The sequence below is a fragment of the Leptinotarsa decemlineata genome, unplaced genomic scaffold, assembly GCF_025532065.1.
Source record: "Leptinotarsa decemlineata unplaced genomic scaffold, Ldec_3_MD MMD2_P_RNA_scaffold_6, whole genome shotgun sequence".
NCBI lineage: Eukaryota > Metazoa > Arthropoda > Insecta > Coleoptera > Chrysomelidae > Leptinotarsa > Leptinotarsa decemlineata.
Window position 1 is genome coordinate 11,931,186 of NW_027412533.1, and position 16,675 is coordinate 11,947,860.

Here is a 16,675-nt window from a genome sequence, read left to right on the forward strand (position 1 = left end):
TTTCAAGCATTTTTCTTCCAAATGTAATACGTCATAGTCGTGGTTGAATTTATGCATCTCCACCAAATTATGGTTTTCAAATGTGTAATTGGTCTTCACATTCGAAAAATTACTCATATGTTCCTTTATTCTTTGGGAAAAGATCTTCACCATTTGGCCAATATGAAGTTTTGGGGACGAACCACAAGTCAACTCATATACTCCTAATATACCCGACACTGTTTTGCCTTTATTGTTTTTAATGAATTTGCCTTAATTATTATTATTTCTGTGAACCTTTCTTTTTCAAAAAACAAGCGATGTTATTGGTTCGTTCAACAAGTAAGTTAATGTTAATGGCTTGTTTTTGTAGTTTTTTGGGAAGAATGGAATCAATAATACCTACCTTGTAACCGCAGTTGACAGCAATATATTTGACAAAACTCAGTTTCATCTGAAAATAAATTTCTGACAGTGGAAGATTCAGTAGTCTGTGAGGCATACTATTAAATGCTGCTACTTTATAAGATAGTTCGTGAAAAATTGCTAAATCATGTTTATTATCAATTTCAGTATTAGTCATGTCTAAAAAATTTTCTAATTAGTAATCTTTATTTCAGTGGTGAATTTTATTGATAAGTAAATGGAAATGACAAATTCTACCTGCCTGCCTGTACCAGTATCATTTACGTATCTGTACCAGTATGAGAAACTGTTATTCAACTGGTTTTCCATAAAAATTGTCAGCTAGCAAAGGACTCAACGGGTTTTCCTCTCAACTCAACAAGATCATTTGTTTCAATAGGCGGAATCCTGAAAAATTAATTTTGCACATCAAACGATATAAAATAGGCCTCAACAGGAATAGTTATTTTTGTGATGTTATTCACTAATTGATATTCATACTACAGTTTGAAATTAGTGCAAGGTTTGATTGTCTGAGCATTTTTGATATTCTATCAGAGATTTTACGGCGACTCTTGAATAAGGTCGTTTCGATTATCCTCCATCTGACTATCGATTTTTGCGAGTGATTCGGAGTTATCTGATATATATCAAAGTATCTCCAAATGGGACGTTAACGTGTATTTTGTAATAAGAAGTTATTTATTTAGTGCCACTTCGAGTCTATCAGCGATTATTTGGTGAAAAACAATATTTATTTATTAATTCCTTGGTTAGAAATCTACACTCATATTGCTGTAGTCAGTAAGGCATGAGCAAATAGATCAAGTAGTGCGTATATTCTAAATCATGCCTTTCAGCTCTCGCTTATTTTGATTTGTCAGTCCGCATTCAATGGATGTACCGATTCAACTCGGGAAAATATACACAGAACCGTTTGTAGTGTCATAAAGAATACTCTTAAAATAAATGACTTCACTCATCAAAACTTGAAAGATTGTTACAAAATATCTGAGAAAGTGATAATAGTAAAATTCAATATTCATGAAAAGAACAAAAATATATAACTGAAAAAAAACAGTTGAAGGGAAATAAAAGCGTTGGAAAAGTACGGCAGAATGGACAGTAAATGGAAAAAAGCGAATCTATATGGATAATGGAATCCTCGAATTCTAGTCTGATCAACAAGTTCAAAAACATGAGAAATAGAGATGAAGGTCCTAAAAATATAAGCGATAGCTCATTCAATTCGGAATCACTTCTAGAAAAATGCTTTTGAAGAAGTTGTGGAATTGGCCGCGGTGGTAGTGCGCCCGACTCACGATCGGAAGATCGTGGGTTCGATTCCCGCCTCGACCAGATATTTTTTTCGAGAGAATTTATCTGGTTGAGCTGGAATGATTCTGCAACCGTGTTAGAAATCACACGTTAAAAGATAAGACCTCGTTAGTCCTTAGCTCGCACAAGTTCTCAACTTTTGAGAGTTGTCGTTCGCATGGGGGCGACAGCTGATTAACGGAAAAACAGATTTTAAAAAAATTTTGATGCAGGTAAAAAATTGCAATTGTTATTAACAAAATAAGATAAAAAAAAGGTATTTAGTTTTTCGTCAATAACTCAAAAAATATTAATAATTAAGCAATTTTGAAAAAAGCTTGTCAAAGAGGAGGAAATTTCCGATAAAAAGTCTCGACTCTCGAAACTATATCTCCATTATTTATAATTTTGATTTGACGTTGAAAATAGGGTTCCGCCCGGCTGTTTGGCAAAAAAAATCTATTTATTATTTAAATTTTTATTAGTTTAACAATTTGTTATAAACAAATATTGACCAACGTTATTTTTTATTTCAGAAGCAGAAAAAAGTTATAAAAACAGCTATATATATATATATATATATATATATATATATATATATATATATATATATATATATATATATATATATATATATATAAAAGTAACATGAAAAAATTATATAATTAATTAAATTATAAAATTATAATGAATAAAAAAAAATTATAGCACTTTTTTATATACAGCTGTCTTTATAATTTTTTCCAGCCTCAGAAAAAAAGTATATCGTTGGTCAATATTTGTTTATAACAAATTGTTGAACTAATAAACAATTGAATAATAAATTAAAAAAAGAAATTTTTGCTAAACTACTTAAAAGTGTGAATTATGATTTTCAAAAGCAAAATTATTTCTTAACTAATTATTTGAACAATCGAAATATAAAAAAAAATTTAAACAATTAACAATTGAAATCAGAAAGTTTTTTCTCAAATCATAATTATCTCTAATTAACAAATTACCAGTAAAAATATTTTCAAAAACACCGAATTTCTCTATTTGTTTAAAACAATTTAATAAACAAATTACGTGAAAAATTCATATTCTATGTTAATAACTGCCACTGTTTAATGTGAAAACAGACATAGCTAAATATCAATTGAAAAAAAATGTTTATCAACACAATTTAGATATTTCATTTTGCAATAGTTATAAGAATCATTATTAACAAATTAATAAATTTTCATGAACTTTTATTGCAGGATCGTATGAAGTATATATCAAAAGGGCTCCACGAAGTTTAAAATTTACAGGCCAATTATTTATACCTTTTATCCCATTATTTATGCCAACGGTTATTGGAAAAAAATTTGTTAGTTAACAATTGAATCACTTTTTGAAAAATGGTGATAAAACTTTTTTTACGGTACTCGATTCATTCAAGTGTTATCAAGATACTAGATTTTTTTCGAATTTTTAATATGACATGTTATGGTAAGAAAAAATTCAAAAATTCTTTGATAAACTCTCTTTAGCGGCAGCGCGCGCATGCCGTAACAGCCGCGCGGAACCCTTTTTTCAACGTCAAATTAAAATTATAAATAATGGAGAAAGAGTTTCGGTAGTCTGGACTTTTTTTATCGAAAATTTCCTCCTCTTTAACGAGCATTTTTCAAAATCGTTTAAATATCAATATTTTTTGAGTTTTTAACGAAAAACTAAAAACCATTTTTATCTATCTTATTTTGTTAATAACAATTTATCTGCACCAAAATCTTTCAAAACCTTTTTCTAGAGGTGATTCCGGATAGAATGAATTATCGCTCATATTTTTAGGACCTTCATCTCTATTTTTCATGTTTTTGAACTTGTTGATTAGACTATTCGAATGAACTCCATAAATTACTTGTCACTGAGACTTTCTGATGTGGACATTCATAGTCAAATTTGATCTTCAATGTATTTCTGTCTTTCTGTTTTTGATGAATGCAAAGCGACAGAAATGATTCACATGCTTCTAAAAAAACAAATATAAATATACAATTTTTCCGATTTTTTTTGAGCGATTCTTCTTGTATCACGAAGTTAGTATCTTCAATACTATCGAAAAAAAACAGCTGTCTTTATTATCTTTCAGATATAGATTTGAAAAAAATTGCTTGAATAAACAGTGATATTGAAGTCAAATAAGCAAAAAAAGTTCTTCATCACCAATGACAACTCCCCACACCGTGGGGTAAGTGATTGTTGAGTGAGAAAATCATGTGTCCTGAGAAAGCGCAGTGAGCCAAGAATGACAGCTCTCTGCATTTGCCTGCTGAGATTTCTGTCTTAGTGCGGCAAGCCGGTGTGATCTTGATATTCGAGAGTTGAGTGGGCATCATTCCACCATGGACTTCAATAATCACAACAACTATCTTGACAGATTTGTCTGAATAGTATTTGTGGAATTCGATGAGGAAATCTCGATATTTTATTCATTAATCCTCCTCTTTTCGCACAATATTCGTTTCGCCAAGAGCTGAAAACTCCACAACAGATATTGTCTTGCTCTAATCAGGCTTATTAGTTTGTATGAGCCTGAGGGTGAGAAACGAATAGCTTCAATAAAATAGGCACTTCTTATTTCCCACAATGATTTGTAGGACAACACCGGTGTTTCGTCAATACCTTAAGAGTGCCGTAGGTGGTAATAAAGCATTCTTATTGCCGCGTTATATAGATGGATATAGGCTGAGACCGCATATGCTTGACATGCTGATAGCAAGTGCATTTGGGTCTCAGTTGCTTCATGGCAGGCCCGGTACCTTGAGCCAGGAACATTTATACCCATCACGTCACAGAGGTGCATAATTTTTTCGGGTCTGTACGTCGAATTGATACAGCTCCTCCTCTCGAGTCCACTTCACTACCTCAAACGAGTAGTGTCTAAGTTTGTGCTGATACTTGCCGCGTAGAGAGTTCGTGATGCTGGTAATTTCTGTTGCTCCACCCCAAAGTAAATACACTTTCTTCGGCATCCAGATGGTGCAGGATGCTCCCATCTACGTCCTCTTTTCATATGGACCGTTACACATCTCGAATTTCATAGCGATGGCATGAGTGTACTCTTTCATCATCTTCAAGGACTGATGGAGATCTTTTTCTCCAGAGACATAAAGTTTCTGATCATCTATATAAAAAAAATAGGTGAGGTTGAGCCTTTAGTTTCCGGGGGTGCCACAGTAATACCGTCGAGTATTCTTGAGCGCAATGGTTAATGGTATTAGTGAGATGCAGAAGAGGAGGGGATTGAGGGAATCGCCCTGAAATACACCAGTTCTGGAAGTGACCCAGCCTGTTTGGACTCTATAGCCTGATCAGAGTTTAAGGTGAAGTGAGTCCGGCAGAGTGATATTAGCAGTGCAGGGTATCGAAGCAAATGCAAGATGAGCTAATGCAATGTTGTACCAAATGCCTTGCGGTAATCGATCCATGCCATAGAGTCCTGCATCACACCTCTATCGATGAACAGATTCTGTTCTTCTCTCGTTGACTCACTCTGCTTATATATCCGTTTAAATACTCTGATAACCACGGTGAGTATTTGTGTATATACGATGCTCGTAAACAACTTGTAACACGAATTCAAGTATGTTATCGGTCAATAATTTTCAGGAAACGACGAATCTCCGCTTTTGGGGATGAGAACGCTTAGCTCCTTAGTTCAGTTATTATTCTCATATCAATGGATCAATCGATAAGTTGCTAATAAATCAATCGTGTAGTAATATGGATTTTTATGAAACTTCTTTCATTCACCTCTTTGTACAGAATATCATAAAATATCAGTTCAAATAATATTCAGAATTTTTTTGTTGCAGAAAGTCCTGCTGAGAATGAGGAAGAAGAAACGGTTGAAGGGGTGGTGTCCCTTAATAAAATGGGGGGCACCGATACTTGTATTGATATCCCACGTACGGAACTAACCAGTTGTCTGTTGGAGAAACCCCCTATCGGCAAGAAAGTCAAGGTGAGTATGTTACAATAATATCAACATGAATTATTCGATATCTTTATATATGTCTAAAATTCAGTATTGATTGTGATATATTGTATTGCCTACAGAGTTGATCTTATTGACAAAGCTATCGATTCAATTCAAATGCGTTTATTATTCAATTTTGTGAAATATATTGGGTTTTCTGTAGTCTTGTTTATGGGGCCCCTGTTGAAGGCTATGCCTCTTTAGATATGGGGTTGGTATAAAATAGTTTTTTTGTGGTTTGACTTTACTACAATTTTTTTATTTTATCTTAGTACATCTCGATTCTGTTAGCGTTTGGCAGTGGTGGCAATGCTCTCATTCTAAGTTATGATGCAGTTCAACTTGTCCAGTTTCCAATCTAACTGTATAATTGGGCGTACTTCTAGGCAGTTGTAGGAGGCCTTCGAAACAGTTCAGCTGGTAGATCCGTAGCCGAGCAGTTTGACGTGGGTGCTTTGTTCACTCTCTCATACGACCGATGTGTGAGTCGGTGGTTCAAGCCGCAGGCTGAACGATTTTCAAACCCGTTCGAGAAAAGCTGTATATCTTATTCCCCATATAAGACTACAGTTGGATGAAACGCTTACTGAAGTATCAAAAAATTTGATGATACTATGCCAAGAATTCATTTTCATCTAAGACAATACCGGCAATATAGCTTCCAAAGCTTAAACTTTTAATGATTAATAAAGATGATTGATTGATTGATTCCACCATTATGAAAGTCAAATCGAGTATTCAGAATGACAACCCCGACATTGAAAATCCATTTTCAGCCATCAATTACCGGAATGTTCAACAAAACAGATTATGGCATCAACTCTGAATTCCAATCAATCCAATACACGATAAAAAATTAATTGGATCGTCGAGGAACGTGGTAACTGTCATATGTAAACCATAAAAACGAGATTATTGGTTTTGCAATTATAATCTCTGCATGCGTTATTGGCATTGAAACTTTGCCATATTGTCTTTAATGCTCATTTAATAGTTCTTATGATATTGGAAACTATCATAGCTTCATTCGTTTTCACCAGATATATACTTTACAATATCGAAAAATTTCGTTTGATTGAAATAAAACTACATCATCTCCGATCATCTCCAATACAGTTTTATCACATAACAAATGAATGTAGATCAGAATAAAATACCTTCAATAAATAATTCTTGGATCAAAACTGAGATGATGAAGTCATGATCATTCGAGTTATGATATTTCAGAAAATTATACAGGGTGACCCGAAAGTTCCGGTATGGCTCAATTACTGTAAAATGTGAAGCGGTAAAAAAAAACAAAGTATATTGGGTATAGGATTAATTCTGCTAGTTTGGACTTCCATTGTTTAATATATAAAATGATTTGAAATCCCTGAAACAACTAAAAGAGAAGAAATAAAAATAAATAGCTGAAAATTACAATTACATCAAGCAAAAAAAACCTGAAATGAAATAATAGTGAAATGAAATACAAGTAAAAATAAGACAATTGAACAAAAAATAAAAATAAAGAAATACAAACTGAAAATAAAAGGAGTGAGGAAACTCCTATATTGGTGAAACTAAGAGGCCATTGAATGTTCGCATTGCCGAACACAAGAAACACACACAGCGAGGGGAAACTAGCAAATCAGGAATAGCAGACCATGTTTGGACTCATCAACACAACATCGAGTGGTCCCAAGCTGAGATCTTACACAGAGAGTAACATTGGTTTAAGAGAAAATTCAAGAAAGCCGCATACATGTTGTCCAACAACGTATTCAGCCAAGCCAGCGTAGAAATACGCAACATATGGAAACCTATCATCAAGAGAAAAATGGCCAACTCCCGCCAAACGGTCATCTCCCACCGAACCAGTGAAGCGAAAAAATGGAAAGCGAGGATGAGTGAAAGTACTCGAACGACCCATGAATAGTCATTCCTCGGAGGAATCTGTCCAGTCATCACCCGAAGACGATTGTGGATTCTAACAATCGCAACGTCGTGAACTAACTTGGCTTGAAATCTCCTAACTTTCTCATTTTCATCTTTATTTTCATTTTGTGTTTCTTCATTTCTATTTTTTTGTTTAATTGTCTTATTCTTACTTGTATTTTATTTCACTATTATTCCATTTCAGGTTTTTTTTTTGCCTAATATAATTGTTATTTACATCTATTTATTTTTATTTCTTCTCTTTTAGTAGTTTCAGGGATTTCAAATCATTTTATATATTAGACAATGGAAGTCAGAACTAGTAAAATTCATCATGAAACATTGTCAATCACCTTCAAACAATGGGTATAGGATTGTTTCCTGGCTTCATTATAGTAACCTCAGATTTGATCCATACCCCTCAAAATGTTTTTCTCAGGAGCATAGGAAGCAGAAAAAATAATGACTATATTTGATCTCTGAAGGTCGTTTGAAAGCCAAATATTAAAAATGGTAGAGTAATCAAACGACTCAATATATTAGCGGAAGAAACAGCATATATTATTTCATTTGTTGCATTCCAAACGATAGAGAAATAAAGCCAATAAAAGGCAAGGTTATGTATAGAAACAGCCACTAAAGGTAAAGGGTGTGTGGACCTAGTCAGTGAAAACAAGTTTAAGTGTAACCTATCCAGATTGTGAACCTGGGATCTTAGGGGACAGAAATATTGGACCAGAAGGTGATTAGGATATACTTGATTTCTCGCTTCTCCTCTTTTCGAAATGAAATATATAGGTTCAATTTCAGAATGTTAGGACATACATGAAAATATCATAGATTCTTTGTACTGAATGAAATCAGTGTCACTCAAAGTTGTATTCGAATATAATTTCACCTACATATTTGATTTCCGAAGCAAAAATATGAGTTTCCGTTCAAAAACTAACCTTGACCTTCAAATAATTTGGAAGGTCATGATCAGAATTGAATCTGAGGTCTCCGTCTTATCATTCAATTTGAAGGATTTTCAAATAACTTGATAAACAGTATGGGTCCCATTCACAAAAGTCATTTCGACCTTCGAATAATCTGTAAAATCGTAGTCAAAGTTAACTGCAAGGCCATCATCGGATGACCAGAAAAGAATCCTATGCTTTCAGAACTTTGTTTTTGAACGCCCAATGTTTTTGAGTTGTTGAGTCAAACCTAATTATAGCAAAGCTTCATTTCACTGAATGAATTAAGATCTTTATTCTCATCACACCTTTCATACTTTTTCTCATAATTTTTAGTATTTGAAGAATATTTGTTGAAAACTTTTTTCAGCCCTGTTTTGAATATTCTAGCATTTCAATGCACTCAGTCTGTTCTATCCTTCTGTACATCTGAAATGGGTCTTCAACCATTCAAGGGGTATCCTATGATGTATATAATAAACCCAAACATAGATTACACCGCATAATAAATCAGTAGTGTTCAAATGACTTCATGATTGAAACTCATCAGTTTTCTCGTCTTGGTTATTTTAATCCCAACTACGCAAGGAAAAAATACTGTTTGCACTTTGAACACAATAATATTAAAACATTTTCCAATATGGCAAGCCATTGGCGCATACGTTCTCTTTAATTCTTCGTTTCACATTCAGTTCACTGATCGACTTTAAATTGCGTTGATTTATCTTCTTAACTCACAGCGGTGTTGCCGAAACTCAATTACATTTTTACCAAATAGGTTAATGCCCAGAAGGCTGATAAATAGTTGATTATTTGTTATCGTCCTGCCTAATTTTTTTCGTATCATCACTTCATAACCATTTGCATCCAGGGGCTAGCTGCACCCCCTTCACCTCGCTAGGTACGCCTATGCGGTGTATTAATCTCTACCTAGATATTTTACGTTATTGTTTTCATTCATAAAACTAACTGTTAACCCCCTATGAGGTATTCCCAATCAAAGACTGAATTTAATTATTAGTAGATTAATCAGAAATGTGTATTTGAGTCCTCGGTTCAATTTCAAGACTCGCCCTGAGCACTGAGAGGTTTTATTGAACAGTTAACTTTATAAGCAGTCGCTTTGCGATTACCCCAATTTTGTGCTTATCCAATTCCTCCGGGCATTGGAAACTCCTGACGTAACTTCTTCTGGTTCGAAGTCAATTCGATTTACATAATAATGGATCTTCCGTGATTCAATTCCTTCTAGATGTTTTGGAATTATTTTTGATAGCTACAGAATTCAAGACATAGTTCAGTTCAATTTTATAATCGTGGTGGAATGTTGACGAATACATATATTACAGATTTCAATAGTGATTTTGTCAGTTGTGTAACGGTTCTCAAGAGGGACAAAATGCAGAAATGAGGTAAGATTGTTTTCTATGACTATCATAAGAAGCGTCGTTCATAAGATCGTTTCTTGTAGGGTAATGTTTTCATGTTTCGTCCTCCAAGTAAGCAATATCCACTACTCAATACTTTCGAGGCCAATCACAAATGAGCAAATATATTACTTTAAACTCTTTATTATTTTCATTCGCAAGTCATCCTTGAGAATCTGCCTACTTTGAATTGTTCTCAAACGTCATACTTCACCATTGAACTGGAAGATGATGAAAAAATTATTTATAAATGAAACACCTGAAGAAATACAATAAATTGAGACTAGTTGGATACTCTACTAGTTTCATATCACATTCATCAGTGAGAAGCTTGGCAAAATTGTGGTTGGACTCGGCTCATAAACAAAGATTTTGTGTTCAAATCTCATGAATTCAATCGTATTTTCAATCAGCCAATTTTTGAACTATTTTGCTTTTTGTTATGAGATTTTATAATATTACTCTCGTTCGGGATATTCTTCACGAATGAATTTTATTTTGAAATATTTCTGATGTCATAGAGAAAGTATAGAATTCTACTCACAGAAAGGGGTTATCACTCGCTTGAATCATCAAAGTTAAAATTCATAGTTTCATATGATACTATTTCTATTTTCCAATAAATGCTTTTTCACAATACGCCTTCGTAAATTCATGTTGTAGTGATTATGGATCGTCCATGAAATATTTTCATATGTTTGGGGAAATATCAACTTCCAATTTCACGAAAAACATAGTTTTCACAAGAAGCATCTGAAGAAATAATTGAATAGAACTGGCCGATACTTGATGAAAATCCATATTAATACTAATTAATATAGTTTATTGTATGATTTTCACTATAAAGGGTTTTACAAAAACCGCAACACGTGTTTCGCAATGCAATAGCTTCCTCAAGCGTAAACTAAAAGTTACTTCTAAATTACAACTATTTTATACTTCAACATGCCTATGTCAATTCGAAGAGAAGAGGATGACAGTTATAGAACCTCAACCTACTTAGGCCAACCTACTACAAATATTTCAGATTTTCTGCATAACAGAGGTATAGATTCTGCAACTTCAGTTTCAGAAAAATCAGGAGTATATATACATTATCTATCATGTGGGTCATGTCCGATGTTTTATATAGGTCAAACTGGAAGAACGTTCAAAGCCCGTATAAAGGAACACAAAAATAGTTTCCAGAAAATAAATTTCACATATGCCACTCATCTAATCACAGATAATCATGAGTTCAACCTTGAATTCAAGCCCCTCTATTTCCAGAAGGAAGGTTTGAAACTTAACCTGTTGAAATATGGAAATAAACAAATTCAAAAACTCTCAATATCTCATGAACGATCGAACTGAATTGAATAATTCGCCATTATTGAATCTGTTCATTTCCAGGTAAAAATATTCAAGTATATTTAAGGTACTTTCTGAAAATTCATTATTAGAAACTAGGCATACAAACAAGTAGGTAATATGTTAGAGTATGAAATAGTTGTAATTTAGAAGTACCTTTTAGTTTACGATTGAGGAAGCTATTATATAGTGAAACAGGTGTTGCGTTTTTTGTAAAACCCTTTATAGTAAAAATCATACGATAAACTGTAGTAACTATTTTCACAATTTTTGAACCAAAAAATAAAATAATTGATAATACGTTTTACATTCAACATTAGTACATACCATACTTATTATTGGAGGAACGGAATAGTTTGAATTGGCGAATAGTAGCAAATTTTATGCTAGATATGCAAGAAATTGAAAGAACAAATAAGTGCCGCATTTTGAAGTGAAATGTTATTGTTTCTAATAGGAAACTCTATGTGTAAAGCAAGAAATTGTCATATTATATTACTCGATTGAGAAAGAAACAAAAATTTCATATCGCTAACTCTTTTTATGTTCATCATATATCTTTTGAAGAAGATCATATTTGTTTTTATTTATTTTCAGAGACATAGCATACACGGGATGATGGAAGAAGAGAATGTTATCAGACCTCACCAAGAAATCGCGCAACTAACACTTGACGAAAAGAAGTTCCTTTTGGCTGTTGAGAGGGGGGATGTTGCTTCGACAAGACGGTACTTAAATGATTTTATGTGATATTCATACGTACGAATATTCAACTGATGAGTGATTACCTGCCTGCTATTTCAAAATTTGATTAAGTAGACAGTGGCTTAGCGGAAGGTAGAATACTGAAGTCGATTTCTTTAATTCCTTTCTCGAAAATGTTCAAACAAATTTAATTTAAAAGGGGTATTTGAAAGAAGTACATTCCTTTACTATTGAAAAACAGTTATGATGAGATGATGTGACAAGTGGCTTGTCCCGAAACTTCGGAGTTCGCCATTGAGAATCTTCCATGTAAGTGAAATTTCAGATCATGACACATGATGTGGAATTATGTATCTGTCATTATTGTGTAATTTGTATAATGAATGATATCTGTTTAAATTCCATAATGGATGTTTGAGGTAGAACCTGAAAAGGGAAAAGTGATTTTCGTATAACACAAGGATCATATGAAAATAGTTGTTTTTTTTTAATAAATTGATGTAGCCGTTACCACGTCGTAGGAAATCATCATGAAAAATGAGAATTGAAACTCTCTATGTTTTTAACCACTTATATTTGTAACTAACGTTACTGCAGTTTCGTCCAATAAGGACATTTTCAAATGTCTTTAATAACAGAGGTACCTGAATTTTGTTCACCTGTGACAATGTTAATACACTAATTTGAAAACTGGTAAGTAAACTAGGTCGATTTGATCATTTAACAGGTTGCACCCGCAATGTTTATGTTTATGAATTTCCAAGGATTTTAAATAATTGAATTTGCAACCTTTCCTTGCATAGTGCAAAATTTCTGTATCGTTTAGATTCGGAAACTCTTAGTTGCATCCCAAGGGATGGTTTGAAAATGTCGAATCATTTTTACCTAGTCTAAGGGACCTCTCATGTTCAGGATACCGTTTTGAGAAATTTCTACCACATTGTCCCACATAAACATTGTTACACTACGGATACTTGAGCTCATAAACTCCAGATGTCTCTAACTATTCCACTTTATCTTTGATGGCATTGAAAAGGAAATCAGATAACCTGGTATGTGGTTTGAATGCCACTTCCACATTGTTTTTTCTGAAGAAACTCGCAGTTATCTCTGTTTTTCCACAAAATATATTAGAGTCAACCATTTCTTGATTTCTGATTGTCTGATCTGGGGTATAATTATCTGTAAGTGGATTTACGGCTTTGCTCAGTTAGAAATTAAGAAATGGGTAACTAAAATATTTTGGTGACAGAACAGAGATAATTGCGGGTTTCTTCAGAAAAAAAAATGTGGAAGTGTCATTCAGAGCATATGCCAGGTTATCCCATTTCCTTTTAATTGCCAAAAATGAAGTGGACATTTTGAAGAAATCTGGAGTTTATAAGCTTGAGTGTCCGGAGTGTAAGAGTGTTTATTGAGGGTCAATGTAGTCGAAATTTCTCAAAACGGTATGCTGAACTTGAAAGGCCCTTCAGACTAGGTAGAAATGATTCGACGTTTTCAAATCATTCCTTGGGATGCAACCACAAGTTCCCGAATCTATACGATACGGAAATTTTGCATTTTGCAAGGAAGGGTTGCAAACTCAATTATTTGGAATCCTTGGAAATTCATAAGCATCAACATTTTGGATGCAACCTGTTAAATGATCAAATCGTTCTAGTTGACTGACCGGTTTTCAAATTACCGTATCCACATTGTCACAGGTAAACAAAATTCAGGTACTCAATCAAGTTAAGTACCTACATCTATTATTACATACAGTGGTGTTGTATAAGGGTTTATGTAATCAATCATTTTCAGTTTAATATATAGATTTGAAAATATCCTTGTAGGACGAAATTGCAGTAACGTCAGTTACAAATAAAAGTGGTAAAAACATAGAAAGTTTCAATTCTCATTTTTCATATAAAATATTCGTTTTGAAAGTACTTTTCTTTCGTATAATTAAATTTTCATGTGAAAGTAGTTATTTTGAGAGGACTTTTTCTTTCAGTTTTTATCTGATAGTTACTTCTATGCATCTTCTATACATCTTTGTAAATAGTTCATTTCAAAATTAATTGCTTCATTTCTTCCTTTGGAAGTTTCTCACATTTTTTGTATACAGATGGGAAAATAGAAAGCCAAAAGTTTTTTCAATAAATATTCGAATGAATATGATTGTCTGAACATTTTGTAATTGAACTTGGCGAATAGAAATATTCAGTTTCGAACGTATCTGAAACCTATATATTATTCAGCTGTCTTGATATAAATGAAAGTTCAGCTATCAGAATATTCAATAAAACAATTGACACAGTTGGATGACGTTGAGAATATTGATATGAATATTTTAATGAAATTGGGATTTTATATACTGCAAGTAATTCTCAATTGAAAAAAATTAGTTAAACACCCTAAAAGTAAAACTTTTGTAAATCTGAAATACAATGTTGATAAATTTATGTTTAATGTAACTTTAGAAAGAATGAGAAACCTATTCTATGGTGCACAGTAGGTGGTCCATATAAATATAAGTGAACAAAAATAAAATATTTGTCACTACTTATTGATACTTATTGATGAGTTTAGCTCCACAAGGGAATACATCGGATTTTGGGCTCGTAGTTTCTTTGTTCATCCACTAAAATTTATAGATAAAAAATATGAAATATCAATAAAAATCGAATCATTTTCTTATTCAGGTGTGAAAAATGTCTAAATGAATTCCTACATAACCCGTCTCAGTCAAAGATATCTCATTAATTGATCAAAAGCATGTTCATATTCATTCTATAAACTGCAATCTACTGAAGGCACTAGTTCCATTGTGATATTTTCCTGTTTTTTCGTAATTTCATTATCAAAACGTTTTACATATACTTTGGCGCTTTGTAATTTCACATGTGCTTCAGTTTGAAATTCCTCAGATGCATCTATGAATTCGAACAAATTAGAATGAGGTTCATAAAAGTGCAACTTTATGTTTGAATGGAACGGTCCGCATAAATATGTAGTTCTGAAGCTTCAACCCACGAAGAAAATGGAAATTGAAAGATATAATCCATATATTTTTGGGAAAGACAGTTATTGGCTTTCTACTACTCCATCTTGATACAAAAAAAAAGAAGGATGAGGGAGTCTTCCAAAGAAAGGAACGAAGTAACGCTATACATAATCCATATAATTTCTGACTGAGTAATCATGTTTTTCGTGATTTTGAGGTAAATTTACAAATATATTAAAGGCAAAACAGTCTTCAACTTCATAAGGATATAAATATGTCAATTCAAATAAACATCGCAGCCATTTTCCTAGTTTATAGATTCATAATTTTGATATTCAACAAAGCCTATGTTTTTATATTTTGTGCCAAAAAGCTTAGCTGACATAAATTTGGCAACCAACTCTTTTAAATTTCAGGTGCATATCGCTTACAGCAGAGTGAAAGGCTGCCTAAAAATCAGAAATAATATGTTTTGGAACCAATGAACTATGAACTAATTCCAAACATGTTTTATCAAGTAACTTGGAAGACAGTATCGGATTGCATTTGAGTAGATAATTGGGACTCTGACACGAAATGTACACAAAATTAATTTCATGAATTATTCCATTTTCCGACAGGATTAATAGAGGCGCATATTGTATCTGCCCATCAATTTGTTGAATATATTTGAAATTGGACAGTGCAGTAAAATTTTAATTGTCTCAAAATTTCCATATCAGCTTTTTCTGAATTATACTTATGTGAATGCAATTCCATTTAAATTACTATCTGGAAAGCTAACAAGTTTTTTTTTATTCAAATCAAGGCTGCAAATCTGTTATACATAGGTACAATAATTTTTTTTAGAACACTGTATATAAAGATATGTATTATGTACGAGGAAGGGATGAGCTTAAAAAAAGAAAATGTTTCATAAAATATATGTTGCACTGAGTTGCTTGTTCTCGAACATTCTGTGCAAATTAATTCAATACAAAACATTTTTTCCATCGCTGTGTTGGCAGCTCGCTACAATCAAATGATATTCACGATATCAGTAATATCAGTCCCTGATGATCAGTAATGAATAATTGGCATAAATTTGGTGTGGTTATCACGATTGATTGCACTTTCAAAATTACATTTCACAGATATCGTCAGAATTATTTGCAAACATTATCTTTCAATTACTATTACATACATTTAACATACATACATACATCCGATACATTTAACAAATTTATTAGTTTGTCAGTGCTAGGTTGAATTGTTCCTCATCCATATATACAGAACTGTCATTTATAACCGTTTAGTAACTGTGTTATAACCTCTCGAAATACCTGGAGGTTCCATTACTGTAAAAGAACTCAACTGCCGTGTTGATAAGCTTAGTGAACGATTCCAGAAGGGACTTCAAGAGATCAGGAGTAATATCACAACAAAACAAACAGCAATTACAACCAATCTTGATATCGAAATTTTTCTTGAAAGGCTAAATTCCTTTGAAAAAAATATGAATAGTTCTCTCATGGATTTAAAAATGATCTCGAGTCTTTACGTAAAGACGTATTAGAAGTGACTTCAAGAGTAAATAGATTTGAAATCCAAATAAACTTCAATTATCTTGTTATTCATG

At 32.8% G+C, this 16,675-nt stretch overlaps 1 protein-coding gene across 2 annotated transcripts in view; it reads left to right on the forward strand.

The window, feature by feature from the left end:
- The window catches only part of Trpgamma (Transient receptor potential cation channel gamma), a 369,660-nt gene that overhangs the window by 187,947 nt on the left and 165,038 nt on the right, over positions 1–16,675 (forward strand). For both annotated transcript variants that reach the window (XM_074169989.1, XM_074169988.1), the window contains 2 exons: positions 5,544–5,692; positions 11,961–12,091. In XM_074169989.1, the coding sequence (XP_074026090.1) occupies positions 5,603–5,692; positions 11,961–12,091 (221 nt within the window). In that variant the 5' untranslated portion in view covers positions 5,544–5,602. The remainder of the gene's footprint in view (positions 1–5,543; positions 5,693–11,960; positions 12,092–16,675) is intronic.